Genomic DNA, 13,330 nt, shown 5'->3' on the forward strand with positions numbered 1-13,330 from the left:
ATGATATTTTTAAAGTGTTAACATATTTTTTCTAACTAAAAAAAAAAGCATATAAACTCATAACAATTATTTGACATTTATATCTGCTATAATAAATGTATTCGAATGAGAATTGATGCAGTTTGTTTCACCAAACACAAATTTTCATGAGGATGGCATTGTTTTGAGGACACAGACGTATTTGCCGTATGCCGAAGGGTGATTGCAGAACTGTTGGATGATTCTGTAGTTCTGAATACACTAACAACCCCGAGACTAGAAGAGGCACAGTGCTGACCGACGAAGCAGGGCTAGCGCCTAGCCAAATGCAGTGTTCTCTAAGCCTTCCTCTTCATTAGAACATCCTTTCATTTTAAGTGGCCCTAATGTTATCATTTGTATTACCCAAATTGTTATCTTTAATTGTAATATGTACCTAAGTTATTTAGATGTATAAATTGTTTGTCCTGCAACAGCTGTATGTCTGAAACTCTAGCAGAATGTCTTAAAGCAAGCAAGAACAGTAACTTACCGACGCAGTTCCTCGGGCCAGCACTAAAGGGGATGTACTGGTACGGGTGTCTCCGCTGACTGTTCTCCGAGCTGAACCGTTCCGGGTCGAACCGTTCCGGGTCGGGGAAGTACTTTTCATTCCGGTGCAGTATCATGGGTGAAATTGTTATGTTGCATCCTTTCGGCAACGTGTATTCACCTGAAACAAAATAATATATCACTGGCATATTGTCGTGGCCCACAATGTTTACAATGGCACGACGTTTTTTTTCCTTCTGCCTACGTAAAAGATAACTGGCAACTTAGGGCATCTACTGTCACAAAATAAACTTTCATACTATTATGAAATATATATATATATATTTTTTTCATTCGTGGTAGTTAAAACCATACTAAAGCTCCTAAATGTTCAAAAACGTCATTTTCACACAGCTTATTCAGAATCACAGGTGTTGATAAAGCAATGAGAGCGAGTCTTACTACTCGCCAATTATGTGTGACATGTAACCTCGGTAACGAGCTAATTCATGTGTTCGCATGTTGGGAATAAACTTACTTTATGAACATCAGACACCAAATATATCCCGGATTTGGTCTTGATTTTTGACATGGAATTTTATTAAAATAATATCCATATTGTTACATAATCATGTTATTAAAAAGTAAAAAATTAAAAATTATTCCTTGGACGAGACTTGAATCATGGACCTCATGTTAACGAAGCTCTATCATCATTTTGTTACCAAGACCGTTCGGAAACAATGTGAAGAGTGTGTATTATAAACAATGTAAGTACAGTTTTTTTTTATTTTTATGTCATTTAAAACTTGGGATTAGTTTTTACTATGACTATTTTATAGTTATTCAAATATATTCCAGGGTAGTTTCACTCGGGACACGAATATGTTTGGTATGTCCCCTAATGTTTACCAAAGTGACGATATGCGGGTAAGTGTCGCTACACGTGTGTCCGCCATATTTCCGAGGCCTCCGAGACTTCTGCGCAGACGCAGCTCTGTTGTCAGCATTTCCGCTCCGTGTTCCCGAAGCTACTGCCCAATGCCGTGTACCGACAGCTGAGATGTTTACACATGATAAAACACCAAATAAAATATGATTTAATGAATTTTCCTGTTACTTCACTATGTCCACACACACAATGACACAGCAACCGCACTGGTTCCATCGCAAGCCCCAGCATGGCCCTGAGACCAGGCCGGGAACTTGCCTCGCTAACAAGGTTCAGTTCTGCAGCAGTGCGGTACCTGATGCCAGGGCCGAGCTCGGGCTAGCGCACGGCGGGGCACTCCATGGCGTCGCAGTGAGAGAGTGCAGGGACGTCTGTATACAGCCAGCTGTTTCCTGTGCCCTGTGCTGTTCAGATTACCAGTGGGACTGGCCACCCGACTTTTCGCTCGGTACTTACACATGTGCATCAATAATTGTGAGAATATTAATATAATTGGTTATCCAAAAAAAAAAGTAACATAAACCTAGAGCGTAGTTCTAACAGACTAGTATGTTCATTAACATTTCACAAGTTCTTATAATTTTATAATTTCAAATAACTTGTCTGGTCCCTAAAATAAACCAAAACAAACGAAGATGATGAGTTTGGTAGTTTACATATGGCATGATTAAAGCTGGTGTATTTCAAAAAAGATTAAAATTAAAGAAATATGTAGGTACTAACCAAGTTTGACGTCCTCGTTTATGCACCTTACAAACATCGGCACGCTCGGAAACAGCCTGAGTGTCTCCTTAATGACTTTCTCCAGGTACTTCATCTCCTGCAGGTCCTGGTAGGTGGCCTCTCTGTCCGAGTCCCCGAATATCGCCTGCTGCTCCTCGTACGCTCTCTCCTGGTTCACAACAATCACCCTGCCTCGTCACATCCTGTACATCACTGCTTCCCTGTGGCACACTGTGAGACAGCCTAGCAGGTACTTCATCTCCTGCAGGTCCTGGTAGGTGGCCTCTCTGTCGGAGTCCCCGAATATCGCCTGCTGCTCCTCGTACGCTCTCTCCTGGTGCACAACAATCACCCTGCCTCGTCACATCCTGTACATCACTACTGTGGCACACTGTGAGACAGCCTAGCAGGTACTTCATCTCCTGCAGGTCCTGGTAGGTGGCCTCTCTGTCCGAGTCCCCGAATATCGCCTGCAGCTCCTCGTACGCTCTCTCCTGGTGCACAACAATCACCCTGCCTCGTCACATCCTGTACATCACTACTGTGGCACACTGTGAGACAGCCTAGCAGGTACTTCATCTCCTGCAGGTCCTGGTAGGTGGCCTCTCTGTCCGAGTCCCCGAATATCGCCTGCTGCTCCTCGTACGCTCTCTCCTGGTTCACAACAATCACCCTGCCTCGTCACATCCTGTACATCACTGCTTCCCTGTGGCACACTGTGAGACAGCCTAGCAGGTACTTCATCTCCTGCAGGTCCTGGTAGGTGGCCTCTCTGTCCGAGTCCCCGAATATCGCCTGCTGCTCCTCGTACGCTCTCTCCTGGTTCACAACAATCACCCTGCCTCGTCACATCCTGTACATCACTGCTTCCCTGTGGCACACTGTGAGACAGCCTAGCAGGTACTTCATCTCCTGCAGGTCCTGGTAGGTGGCCTCTCTGTCCGAGTCCCCGAATATCGCCTGCAGCTCCTCGTACGCTCTCTCCTGGTGCACAACAATCACCCTGCCTCGTCACATCCTGTACATCACTACTGTGGCACACTGTGAGACAGCCTAGCAGGTACTTCATCTCCTGCAGGTCCTGGTAGGTGGCCTCTCTGTCCGAGTCCCCGAATATCGCCTGCTGCTCCTCGTACGCTCTCTCCTGGTTCACAACAATCACCCTGCCTCGTCACATCCTGTACATCACTGCTTCCCTGTGGCACACTGTGAGACAGCCTAGCAGGTACTTCATCTCCTGCAGGTCCTGGTAGGTGGCCTCTCTGTCCGAGTCCCCGAATATCGCCTGCTGCTCCTCGTACGCTCTCTCCTGGTTCACAACAATCACCCTGCCTCGTCACATCCTGTACATCACTGCTTCCCTGTGGCACACTGTGAGACAGCCTAGCAGGTACTTCATCTCCTGCAGGTCCTGGTAGGTGGCCTCTCTGTCCGAGTCCCCGAATATCGCCTGCTGCTCCTCGTACGCTCTCTCCTGGTTCACAACAATCACCCTGCCTCGTCACATCCTGTACATCACTACTGTGGCACACTGTGAGACAGCCTAGCAGGTACTTCATCTCCTGCAGGTCCTGGTAGGTGGCCTCTCTGTCCGAGTCCCCGAATATCGCCTGCTGCTCCTCGTACGCTCTCTCCTGGTGCACAACAATCACCCTGCCTCGTCACATCCTGTACATCACTACTGTGGCACACTGTGAGACAGCCTAGCAGGTACTTCATCTCCTGCAGGTCCTGGTAGGTGGCCTCTCTGTCCGAGTCCCCGAATATCGCCTGCTGCTCCTCGTACGCTCTCTCCTGGTGCACAACAATCACCCTGCCTCGTCACATCCTGTACATCACTACTGTGGCACACTGTGAGACAGCCTAGCAGGTACTTCATCTCCTGCAGGTCCTGGTAGGTGGCCTCTCTGTCCGAGTCCCCGAATATCGCCTGCTGCTCCTCGTACGCTCTCTCCTGGTGCACAACAATCACCCTGCCTCGTCACATCCTGTACATCACTACTTCCCTGTGGCACACTGTGAGACAGCCTAGCAGGTACTTCATCTCCTGCAGGTCCTGGTAGGTGGCCTCTCTGTCCGAGTCCCCGAATATCGCCTGCTGCTCCTCGTACGCTCTCTCCTGGTTCACAACAATCACCCTGCCTCGTCACATCCTGTACATCACTGCTTCCCTGTGGCACACTGTGAGACAGCCTAGCAGGTACTTCATCTCCTGCAGGTCCTGGTAGGTGGCCTCTCTGTCCGAGTCCCCGAATATCGCCTGCTGCTCCTCGTACGCTCTCTCCTGGTGCACAACAATCACCCTGCCTCGTCACATCCTGTACATCACTACTGTGGCACACTGTGAGACAGCCTAGCAGGTACTTCATCTCCTGCAGGTCCTGGTAGGTGGCCTCTCTGTCCGAGTCCCCGAATATCGCCTGCTGCTCCTCGTACGCTCTCTCCTGGTTCACAACAATCACCCTGCCTCGTCACATCCTGTACATCACTGCTTCCCTGTGGCACACTGTGAGACAGCCTAGCAGGTACTTCATCTCCTGCAGGTCCTGGTAGGTGGCCTCTCTGTCCGAGTCCCCGAATATCGCCTGCTGCTCCTCGTACGCTCTCTCCTGGTGCACAACGATCACCCTGCCTCGTCACATCCTGTACATCACTGCTTCCCTGTGGCACACTGTGAGACAGCCTAGCAGGTACTTCATCTCCTGCAGGTCCTGGTAGGTGGCCTCTCTGTCCGAGTCCCCGAATATCGCCTGCTGCTCCTCGTACGCTCTCTCCTGGTTCACAACAATCACCCTGCCTCGTCACATCCTGTACATCACTGCTTCCCTGTGGCACACTGTGAGACAGCCTAGCAGGTACTTCATCTCCTGCAGGTCCTGGTAGGTGGCCTCTCTGTCCGAGTCCCCGAATATCGCCTGCTGCTCCTCGTACGCTCTCTCCTGGTGCACAACAATCACCCTGCCTCGTCACATCCTGTACATCACTACTGTGGCACACTGTGAGACAGCCTAGCAGGTACTTCATCTCCTGCAGGTCCTGGTAGGTGGCCTCTCTGTCGGAGTCCCCGAATATCGCCTGCTGCTTCTCGTACGCTCTCTCCTGGTGCACAACAATCACCCTGCCTCGTCACATCCTGTACATCACTACTGTGGCACACTGTGAGACAGCCTAGCAGGTACTTCATCTCCTGCAGGTCCTGGTAGGTGGCCTCTCTGTCGGAGTCCCCGAATATCGCCTGCTGCTCCTCGTACGCTCTCTCCTGGTGCACAACAATCACCCTGCCTCGTCACATCCTGTACATCACTACTGTGGCACACTGTGAGACAGCCTAGCAGGTACTTCATCTCCTGCAGGTCCTGGTAGGTGGCCTCTCTGTCGGAGACCCCGAATATCGCCTGCTGCTCCTCGTACGCTCTCTCCTGGTGCACAACAATCACCCTGCCTCGTCACATCCTGTACATCACTACTGTGGCACACTGTGAGACAGCCTAGCAGGTACTTCATCTCCTGCAGGTCCTGGTAGGTGGCCTCTCTGTCCGAGTCCCCGAATATCGCCTGCTGCTCCTCGTACGCTCTCTCCTGGTGCACAACAATCACCCTGCCTCGTCACATCCTGTACATCACTACTTCCCTGTGGCACACTGTGAGACAGCCTAGCAGGTACTTCATCTCCTGCAGGTCCTGGTAGGTGGCCTCTCTGTCCGAGTCCCCGAATATCGCCTGCTGCTCCTCGTACGCTCTCTCCTGGTGCACAACAATCACCCTGCCTCGTCACATCCTGTACATCACTACTTCCCTGTGGCACACTGTGAGACAGCCTAGCAGGTACTTCATCTCCTGCAGGTCCTGGTAGGTGGCCTCTCTGTCCGAGTCCCCGAATATCGCCTGCTGCTCCTCGTACGCTCTCTCCTGGTGCACAACAATCACCCTGCCTCGTCACATCCTGTACATCACTACTGTGGCACACTGTGAGACAGCCTAGCAGGTACTTCATCTCCTGCAGGTCCTGGTAGGTGGCCTCTCTGTCCGAGTCCCCGAATATCGCCTGCTGCTCCTCGTACGCTCTCTCCTGGTGCACAACAATCACCCTGCCTCGTCACATCCTGTACATCACTACTGTGGCACACTGTGAGACAGCCTAGCAGGTACTTCATCTCCTGCAGGTCCTGGTAGGTGGCCTCTCTGTCCGAGTCCCCGAATATCGCCTGCTGCTCCTCGTACGCTCTCTCCTGGTGCACAACAATCACCCTGCCTCGACACATCCTGTACATCACTACTTCCCTGTGGCACACTGTGAGACAGCCTAGCAGGTACTTCATCTCCTGCAGGTCCTGGTAGGTGGCCTCTCTGTCCGAGTCCCCGAATATCGCCTGCTGCTCCTCGTACGCTCTCTCCTGGTGCACAACAATCACCCTGCCTCGTCACATCCTGTACATCACTACTGTGGCACACTGTGAGACAGCCTAGCAGGTACTTCATCTCCTGCAGGTCCTGGTAGGTGGCCTCTCTGTCCGAGTCCCCGAATATCGCCTGCTGCTCCTCGTACGCTCTCTCCTGGTGCACAACAATCACCCTGCCTCGTCACATCCTGTACATCACAACTTCCCTGTGGCACACTGTGAGACAGCCTAGCAGGTACTTCATCTCCTGCAGGTCCTGGTAGGTGGCCTCTCTGTCCGAGTCCCCGAATATCGCCTGCTGCTCCTCGTACGCTCTCTCCTGGTGCACAACAATCACCCTGCCTCGTCACATCCTGTACATCACTACTGTGGCACACTGTGAGACAGCCTAGCAGGTACTTCATCTCCTGCAGGTCCTGGTAGGTGGCCTCTCTGTCCGAGTCCCCGAATATCGCCTGCTGCTCCTCGTACGCTCTCTCCTGGTTCACAACAATCACCCTGCCTCGTCACATCATGTACATCACTGCTTCCCTGTGGCACACTGTGAGACAGCCTAGCAGGTACTTCATCTCCTGCAGGTCCTGGTAGGTGGCCTCTCTGTCCGAGTCCCCGAATATCGCCTGCTGCTCCTCGTACGCTCTCTCCTGGTGCACAACAATCACCCTGCCTCGTCACATCCTGTACATCACTACTGTGGCACACTGTGAGACAGCCTAGCAGGTACTTCATCTCCTGCAGGTCCTGGTAGGTGGCCTCTCTGTCCGAGTCCCCGAATATCGCCTGCTGCTCCTCGTACGCTCTCTCCTGGTGCACAACAATCACCCTGCCTCGTCACATCCTGTACATCACTACTGTGGCACACTGTGAGACAGCCTAGCAGGTACTTCATCTCCTGCAGGTCCTGGTAGGTGGCCTCTCTGTCCGAGTCCCCGAATATCGCCTGCTGCTCCTCGTACGCTCTCTCCTGGTGCACAACAATCACCCTGCCTCGTCACATCCTGTACATCACTACTTCCCTGTGGCACACTGTGAGACAGCCTAGCAGGTACTTCATCTCCTGCAGGTCCTGGTAGGTGGCCTCTCTGTCCGAGTCCCCGAATATCGCCTGCTGCTCCTCGTACGCTCTCTCCTGGTGCACAACAATCACCCTGCCTCGTCACATCCTGTACATCACTACTGTGGCACACTGTGAGACAGCCTAGCAGGTACTTCATCTCCTGCAGGTCCTGGTAGGTGGCCTCTCTGTCCGAGTCCCCGAATATCGCCTGCTGCTCCTCGTACGCTCTCTCCTGGTGCACAACAATCACCCTGCCTCGTCACATCCTGTACATCACAACTTCCCTGTGGCACACTGTGAGACAGCCTAGCAGGTACTTCATCTCCTGCAGGTCCTGGTAGGTGGCCTCTCTGTCCGAGTCCCCGAATATCGCCTGCTGCTCCTCGTACGCTCTCTCCTGGTGCACAACAATCACCCTGCCTCGTCACATCCTGTACATCACTACTGTGGCACACTGTGAGACAGCCTAGCAGGTACTTCATCTCCTGCAGGTCCTGGTAGGTGGCCTCTCTGTCCGAGTCCCCGAATATCGCCTGCTGCTCCTCGTACGCTCTCTCCTGGTTCACAACAATCACCCTGCCTCGTCACATCATGTACATCACTGCTTCCCTGTGGCACACTGTGAGACAGCCTAGCAGGTACTTCATCTCCTGCAGGTCCTGGTAGGTGGCCTCTCTGTCCGAGTCCCCGAATATCGCCTGCTGCTCCTCGTACGCTCTCTCCTGGTTCACAACAATCACCCTGCCTCGTCACATCATGTACATCACTGCTTCCCTGTGGCACACTGTGAGACAGCCTAGCAGGTACTTCATCTCCTGCAGGTCCTGGTAGGTGGCCTCTCTGTCCGAGTCCCCGAATATCGCCTGCTGCTCCTCGTACGCTCTCTCCTGGTGCACAACAATCACCCTGCCTCGTCACATCCTGTACATCACTACTGTGGCACACTGTGAGACAGCCTAGCAGGTACTTCATCTCCTGCAGGTCCTGGTAGGTGGCCTCTCTGTCGGAGTCCCCGAATATCGCCTGCTGCTCCTCGTACGCTCTCTCCTGGTGCACAACAATCACCCTGCCTCGTCACATCCTGTACATCACTACTGTGGCACACTGTGAGACAGCCTAGCAGGTACTTCATCTCCTGCAGGTCCTGGTAGGTGGCCTCTCTGTCCGAGTCCCCGAATATCGCCTGCTGCTCCTCGTACGCTCTCTCCTGGTGCACAACAATCACCCTGCCTCGTCACATCCTGTACATCACTGCTTCCCTGTGGCACACTGTGAGACAGCCTAGCAGGTACTTCATCTCCTGCAGGTCCTGGTAGGTGGCCTCTCTGTCGGAGTCCCCGAATATCGCCTGCTGCTCCTCGTACGCTCTCTCCTGGTGCACAACAATCACCCTGCCTCGTCACATCCTGTACATCACTGCTTCCCTGTGGCACACTGTGAGACAGCCTAGCAGGTACTTCATCTCCTGCAGGACCTGGTAGGTGGCCTCTCTGTCCGAGTCCCCGAATATCGCCTGCTGCTCCTCGTACGCTCTCTCCTGGTGCACAACAATCACCCTGCCTCGTCACATCCTGTACATCACTGCTTCCCTGTGGCACACTGTGAGACAGCCTAGCAGGTACTTCATCTCCTGCAGGACCTGGTAGGTGGCCTCTCTGTCCGAGTCCCCGAATATCGCCTGCAGCTCCTCGTACGCTCTCTCCTGGTTCACAACAATCACCCTGCCTCGTCACATCATGTACATCACTACTTCCCTGTGGCACACTGTGAGACAGCCTAGCAGGTACTTCATCTCCTGCAGGTCCTGGTAGGTGGCCTCTCTGTCCGAGTCCCCGAATATCGCCTGCAGCTCCTCGTACGCTCTCTCCTGGTTCACAACAATCACCCTGCCTCGTCACATCATGTACATCACTACTTCCCTGTGGCACACTGTGAGACAGCCTAGCAGGTACTTCATCTCCTGCAGGTCCTGGTAGGTGGCCTCTCTGTCCGAGTCCCCGAATATCGCCTGCAGCTCCTCGTACGCTCTCTCCTGGTTCACAACAATCACCCTGCCTCGTCACATCATGTACATCACTGCTTCCCTGTGGCACACTGTGAGACAGCCTAGCAGGTACTTCATCTCCTGCAGGTCCTGGTAGGTGGCCTCTCTGTCCGAGTCCCCGAATATCGCCTGCTGCTCCTCGTACGCTCTCTCCTGGTGCACAACAATCACCCTGCCTCGTCACATCATGTACATCACTACTGTGGCACACTGTGAGACAGCCTAGCAGGTACTTCATCTCCTGCAGGTCCTGGTAGGTGGCCTCTCTGTCCGAGTCCCCGAAATTCGCCTGCTGCTCCTCGTACGCTCTCTCCTGGTGCACAACAATCACCCTGCCTCGTCACATCCTGTACATCACTACTGTGGCACACTGTGAGACAGCCTAGCAGGTACTTCATCTCCTGCAGGTCCTGGTAGGTGGCCTCTCTGTCGGAGTCCCCGAATATCGCCTGCTGCTCCTCGTACGCTCTCTCCTGGTGCACAACAATCACCCTGCCTCGTCACATCCTGTACATCACTGCTTCCCTGTGGCACACTGTGAGACAGCCTAGCAGGTACTTCATCTCCTGCAGGTCCTGGTAGGTGGCCTTACTGTCCGAGTCCCCGAATATCGCCTGCTGCTCCTCGTACTCTCTCTCCTGGTTCACAACAATCACCCTGCCTCGTCACATCATGTACATCACTACTGTGGCACACTGTGAGACAGCCTAGCAGGTACTTCATCTCCTGCAGGTCCTGGTAGGTGGCCTCTCTGTCCGAGTCCCCGAATATCGCCTGCTGCTCCTCGTACGCTCTCTCCTGGTTCACAACAATCACCCTGCCTCGTCACATCATGTACATCACTACTGTGGCACACTGTGAGACAGCCTAGCAGGTACTTCATCTCCTGCAGGTCCTGGTAGGTGGCCTCTCTGTCCGAGTCCCCGAATATCGCCTGCTGCTCCTCGTACGCTCTCTCCTGGTGCACAACAATCACCCTGCCTCGTCACATCCTGTACATCACTGCTTCCCTGTGGCACACTGTGAGACAGCCTAGCAGGTACTTCATCTCCTGCAGGTCCTGGTAGGTGGCCTCTCTGTCGGAGTCCCCGAATATCGCCTGCTGCTCCTCGTACGCTCTCTCCTGGTTCACAACAATCACCCTGCCTCGTCACATCCTGTACATCACTGCTTCCCTGTGGCACACTGTGAGACAGCCTAGCGGTACTTCATCTCCTGCAGGTCCTGGTAGGTGGCCTCTCTGTCGGAGTCCCCGAATATCGCCTGCTGCTCCTCGTACGCTCTCTCCTGGTTCACAACAATCACCCTGCCTCGTCACATCCTGTACATCACTGCTTCCCTGTGGCACACTGTGAGACAGTCTAGCAGGTACTTCATCTCCTGCAGGTCCTGGTAGGTGGCCTCTCTGTCGGAGTCCCCGAATATCGCCTGCTGCTCCTCGTACGCTCTCTCCTGGTTCACAACAATCACCCTGCCTCGTCACATCATGTACATCACTACTGTGGCACACTGTGAGACAGCCTAGCAGGTACTTCATCTCCTGCAGGTCCTGGTAGGTGGCCTCTCTGTCGGAGTCCCCGAATATCGCCTGCTGCTCCTCGTACGCTCTCTCCTGGTTCACAACAATCACCCTGCCTCGTCACATCCTGTACATCACTACTGTGGCACACTGTGAGACAGCCTAGCAGGTACTTCATCTCCTGCAGGTCCTGGTAGGTGGCCTCTCTGTCCGAGTCCCCGAATATCGCCTGCTGCTCCTCGTACGCTCTCTCCTGGTTCACAACAATCACCCTACCTCGTCACATCCTGTACATCACTGCTTCCCTGTGGCACACTGTGAGACAGCCTAGCAGGTACTTCATCTCCTGCAGGTCCTGGTAGGTGGCCTCTCTGTCGGAGTCCCCGAATATCGCCTGCTGCTCCTCGTACGCTCTCTCCTGGTTCACAACAATCACCCTGCCTCGTCACATCATGTACATCACTGCTTCCCTGTGGCACACTGTGAGACAGCCTAGCAGGTACTTCATCTCCTGCAGGTCCTGGTAGGTGGCCTCTCTGTCGGAGTCCCCGAATATCGCCTGCTGCTCCTCGTACGCTCTCTCCTGGTTCACAACAATCACCCTGCCTCGTCACATCCTGTACATCACTGCTTCCCTGTGGCACACTGTGAGACAGCCTAGCAGGTACTTCATCTCCTGCAGGTCCTGGTAGGTGGCCTCTCTGTCGGAGTCCCCGAATATCGCCTGCTGCTCGTACGCTCTCTCCTGGTTCACAACAATCACCCTGCCTCGTCACATCCTGTACATCACTGCTTCACTGTGGCACACTGTGAGACAGCCTAGCAGGTACTTCATCTCCTGCAGGTCCTGGTAGGTGGCCTCTCTGTCGGAGTCCCCGAATATCGCCTGCTGCTCCTCGTACGCTCTTTCCTGGTTCACAACAATCACCCTGCCTCGTCACATCATGTACATCACTGCTTCCCTGTGGCACACTGTGAGACAGCCTAGCAGGTACTTCATCTCCTGCAGTTCCTGGTAGGTGGCCTCTCTGTCGGAGTCCCCGAATATCGCCTGCTGCTCCTCGTACGCTCTCTCCTGGTTCACAACAATCACCCTGCCTCGTCACATCCTGTACATCACTGCTTCCCTGTGGCACACTGTGAGACAGCCTAGCAGGTACTTCATCTCCTGCAGGTCCTGGTAGGTGGCCTCTCTGTCGGAGTCCCCGAATATCGCCTGCTGCTCCTCGTACGCTCTCTCCTGGTTCACAACAATCACCCTGCCTCGTCACATCCTGTACATCACTGCTTCCCTGTGGCACACTGTGAGACAGCCTAGCAGGTACTTCATCTCCTGCAGGTCCTGGTAGGTGGCCTCTCTGTCGGAGTCCCCGAATATCGCCTGCTGCTCCTCGTACGCTCTCTCCTGGTTCACAACAATCACCCTGCCTCGTCACATCATGTACATCACTGCTTCCCTGTGGCACACTGTGAGACAGCCTAGCAGGTACTTCATCTCCTGCAGGTCCTGGTAGGTGGCCTCTCTGTCCGAGTCCCCGAATATCGCCTGCTGCTCCTCGTACGCTCTCTCCTGGTGCACAACAATCACCCTGCCTCGTCACATCCTGTACATCACTGCTTCCCTGTGGCACACTGTGAGACAGCCTAGCAGGTACTTCATCTCCTGCAGGTCCTGGTAGGTGGCCTCTCTGTCGGAGTCCCCGAATATCGCCTGCTGCTCCTCGTACGCTCTCTCCTGGTTCACAACAATCACCCTGCCTCGTCACATCCTGTACATCACTACTGTGGCACACTGTGAGACAGCCTAGCAGGTACTTCATCTCCTGCAGGTCCTGGTAGGTGGCCTCTCTGTCGGAGTCCCCGAATATCGCCTGCTGCTCCTCGTACGCTCTCTCCTGGTTCACAACAATCACCCTGCCTCGTCACATCCTGTACATCACTACTGTGGCACACTGTGAGACAGCCTAGCAGGTACTTCATCTCCTGCAGGTCCTGGTAGGTGGCCTCTCTGTCGGAGTCCCCGAATATCGCCTGCTGCTCCTCGTACGCTCTCTCCTGGTTCACAACAATCACCCTGCCTCGTCACATCATGTACATCACTACTGTGGCACACTCTGAGACAGCC

General features: G+C 53.8%; 1 protein-coding gene across 1 annotated transcript in view; it reads right to left on the bottom strand.

The window, feature by feature from the left end:
* Positions 1–13,330, bottom strand: part of LOC134535419 (cytochrome P450 4C1-like) — a 95,968-nt gene that overhangs the window by 3,802 nt on the left and 78,836 nt on the right. Inside the window, exons 11-12 of the mRNA XM_063374499.1 lie at positions 2,186–2,354; positions 512–691 (exon numbers count right to left, since the gene is read on the bottom strand). Of these exons, the coding sequence (XP_063230569.1) occupies positions 512–691; positions 2,186–2,354 (349 nt within the window). The remainder of the gene's footprint in view (positions 1–511; positions 692–2,185; positions 2,355–13,330) is intronic.

The sequence above is a fragment of the Bacillus rossius genome, chromosome 8 (genome assembly GCF_032445375.1).
Source record: "Bacillus rossius redtenbacheri isolate Brsri chromosome 8, Brsri_v3, whole genome shotgun sequence".
Lineage (NCBI taxonomy): Eukaryota > Metazoa > Arthropoda > Insecta > Phasmatodea > Bacillidae > Bacillus > Bacillus rossius.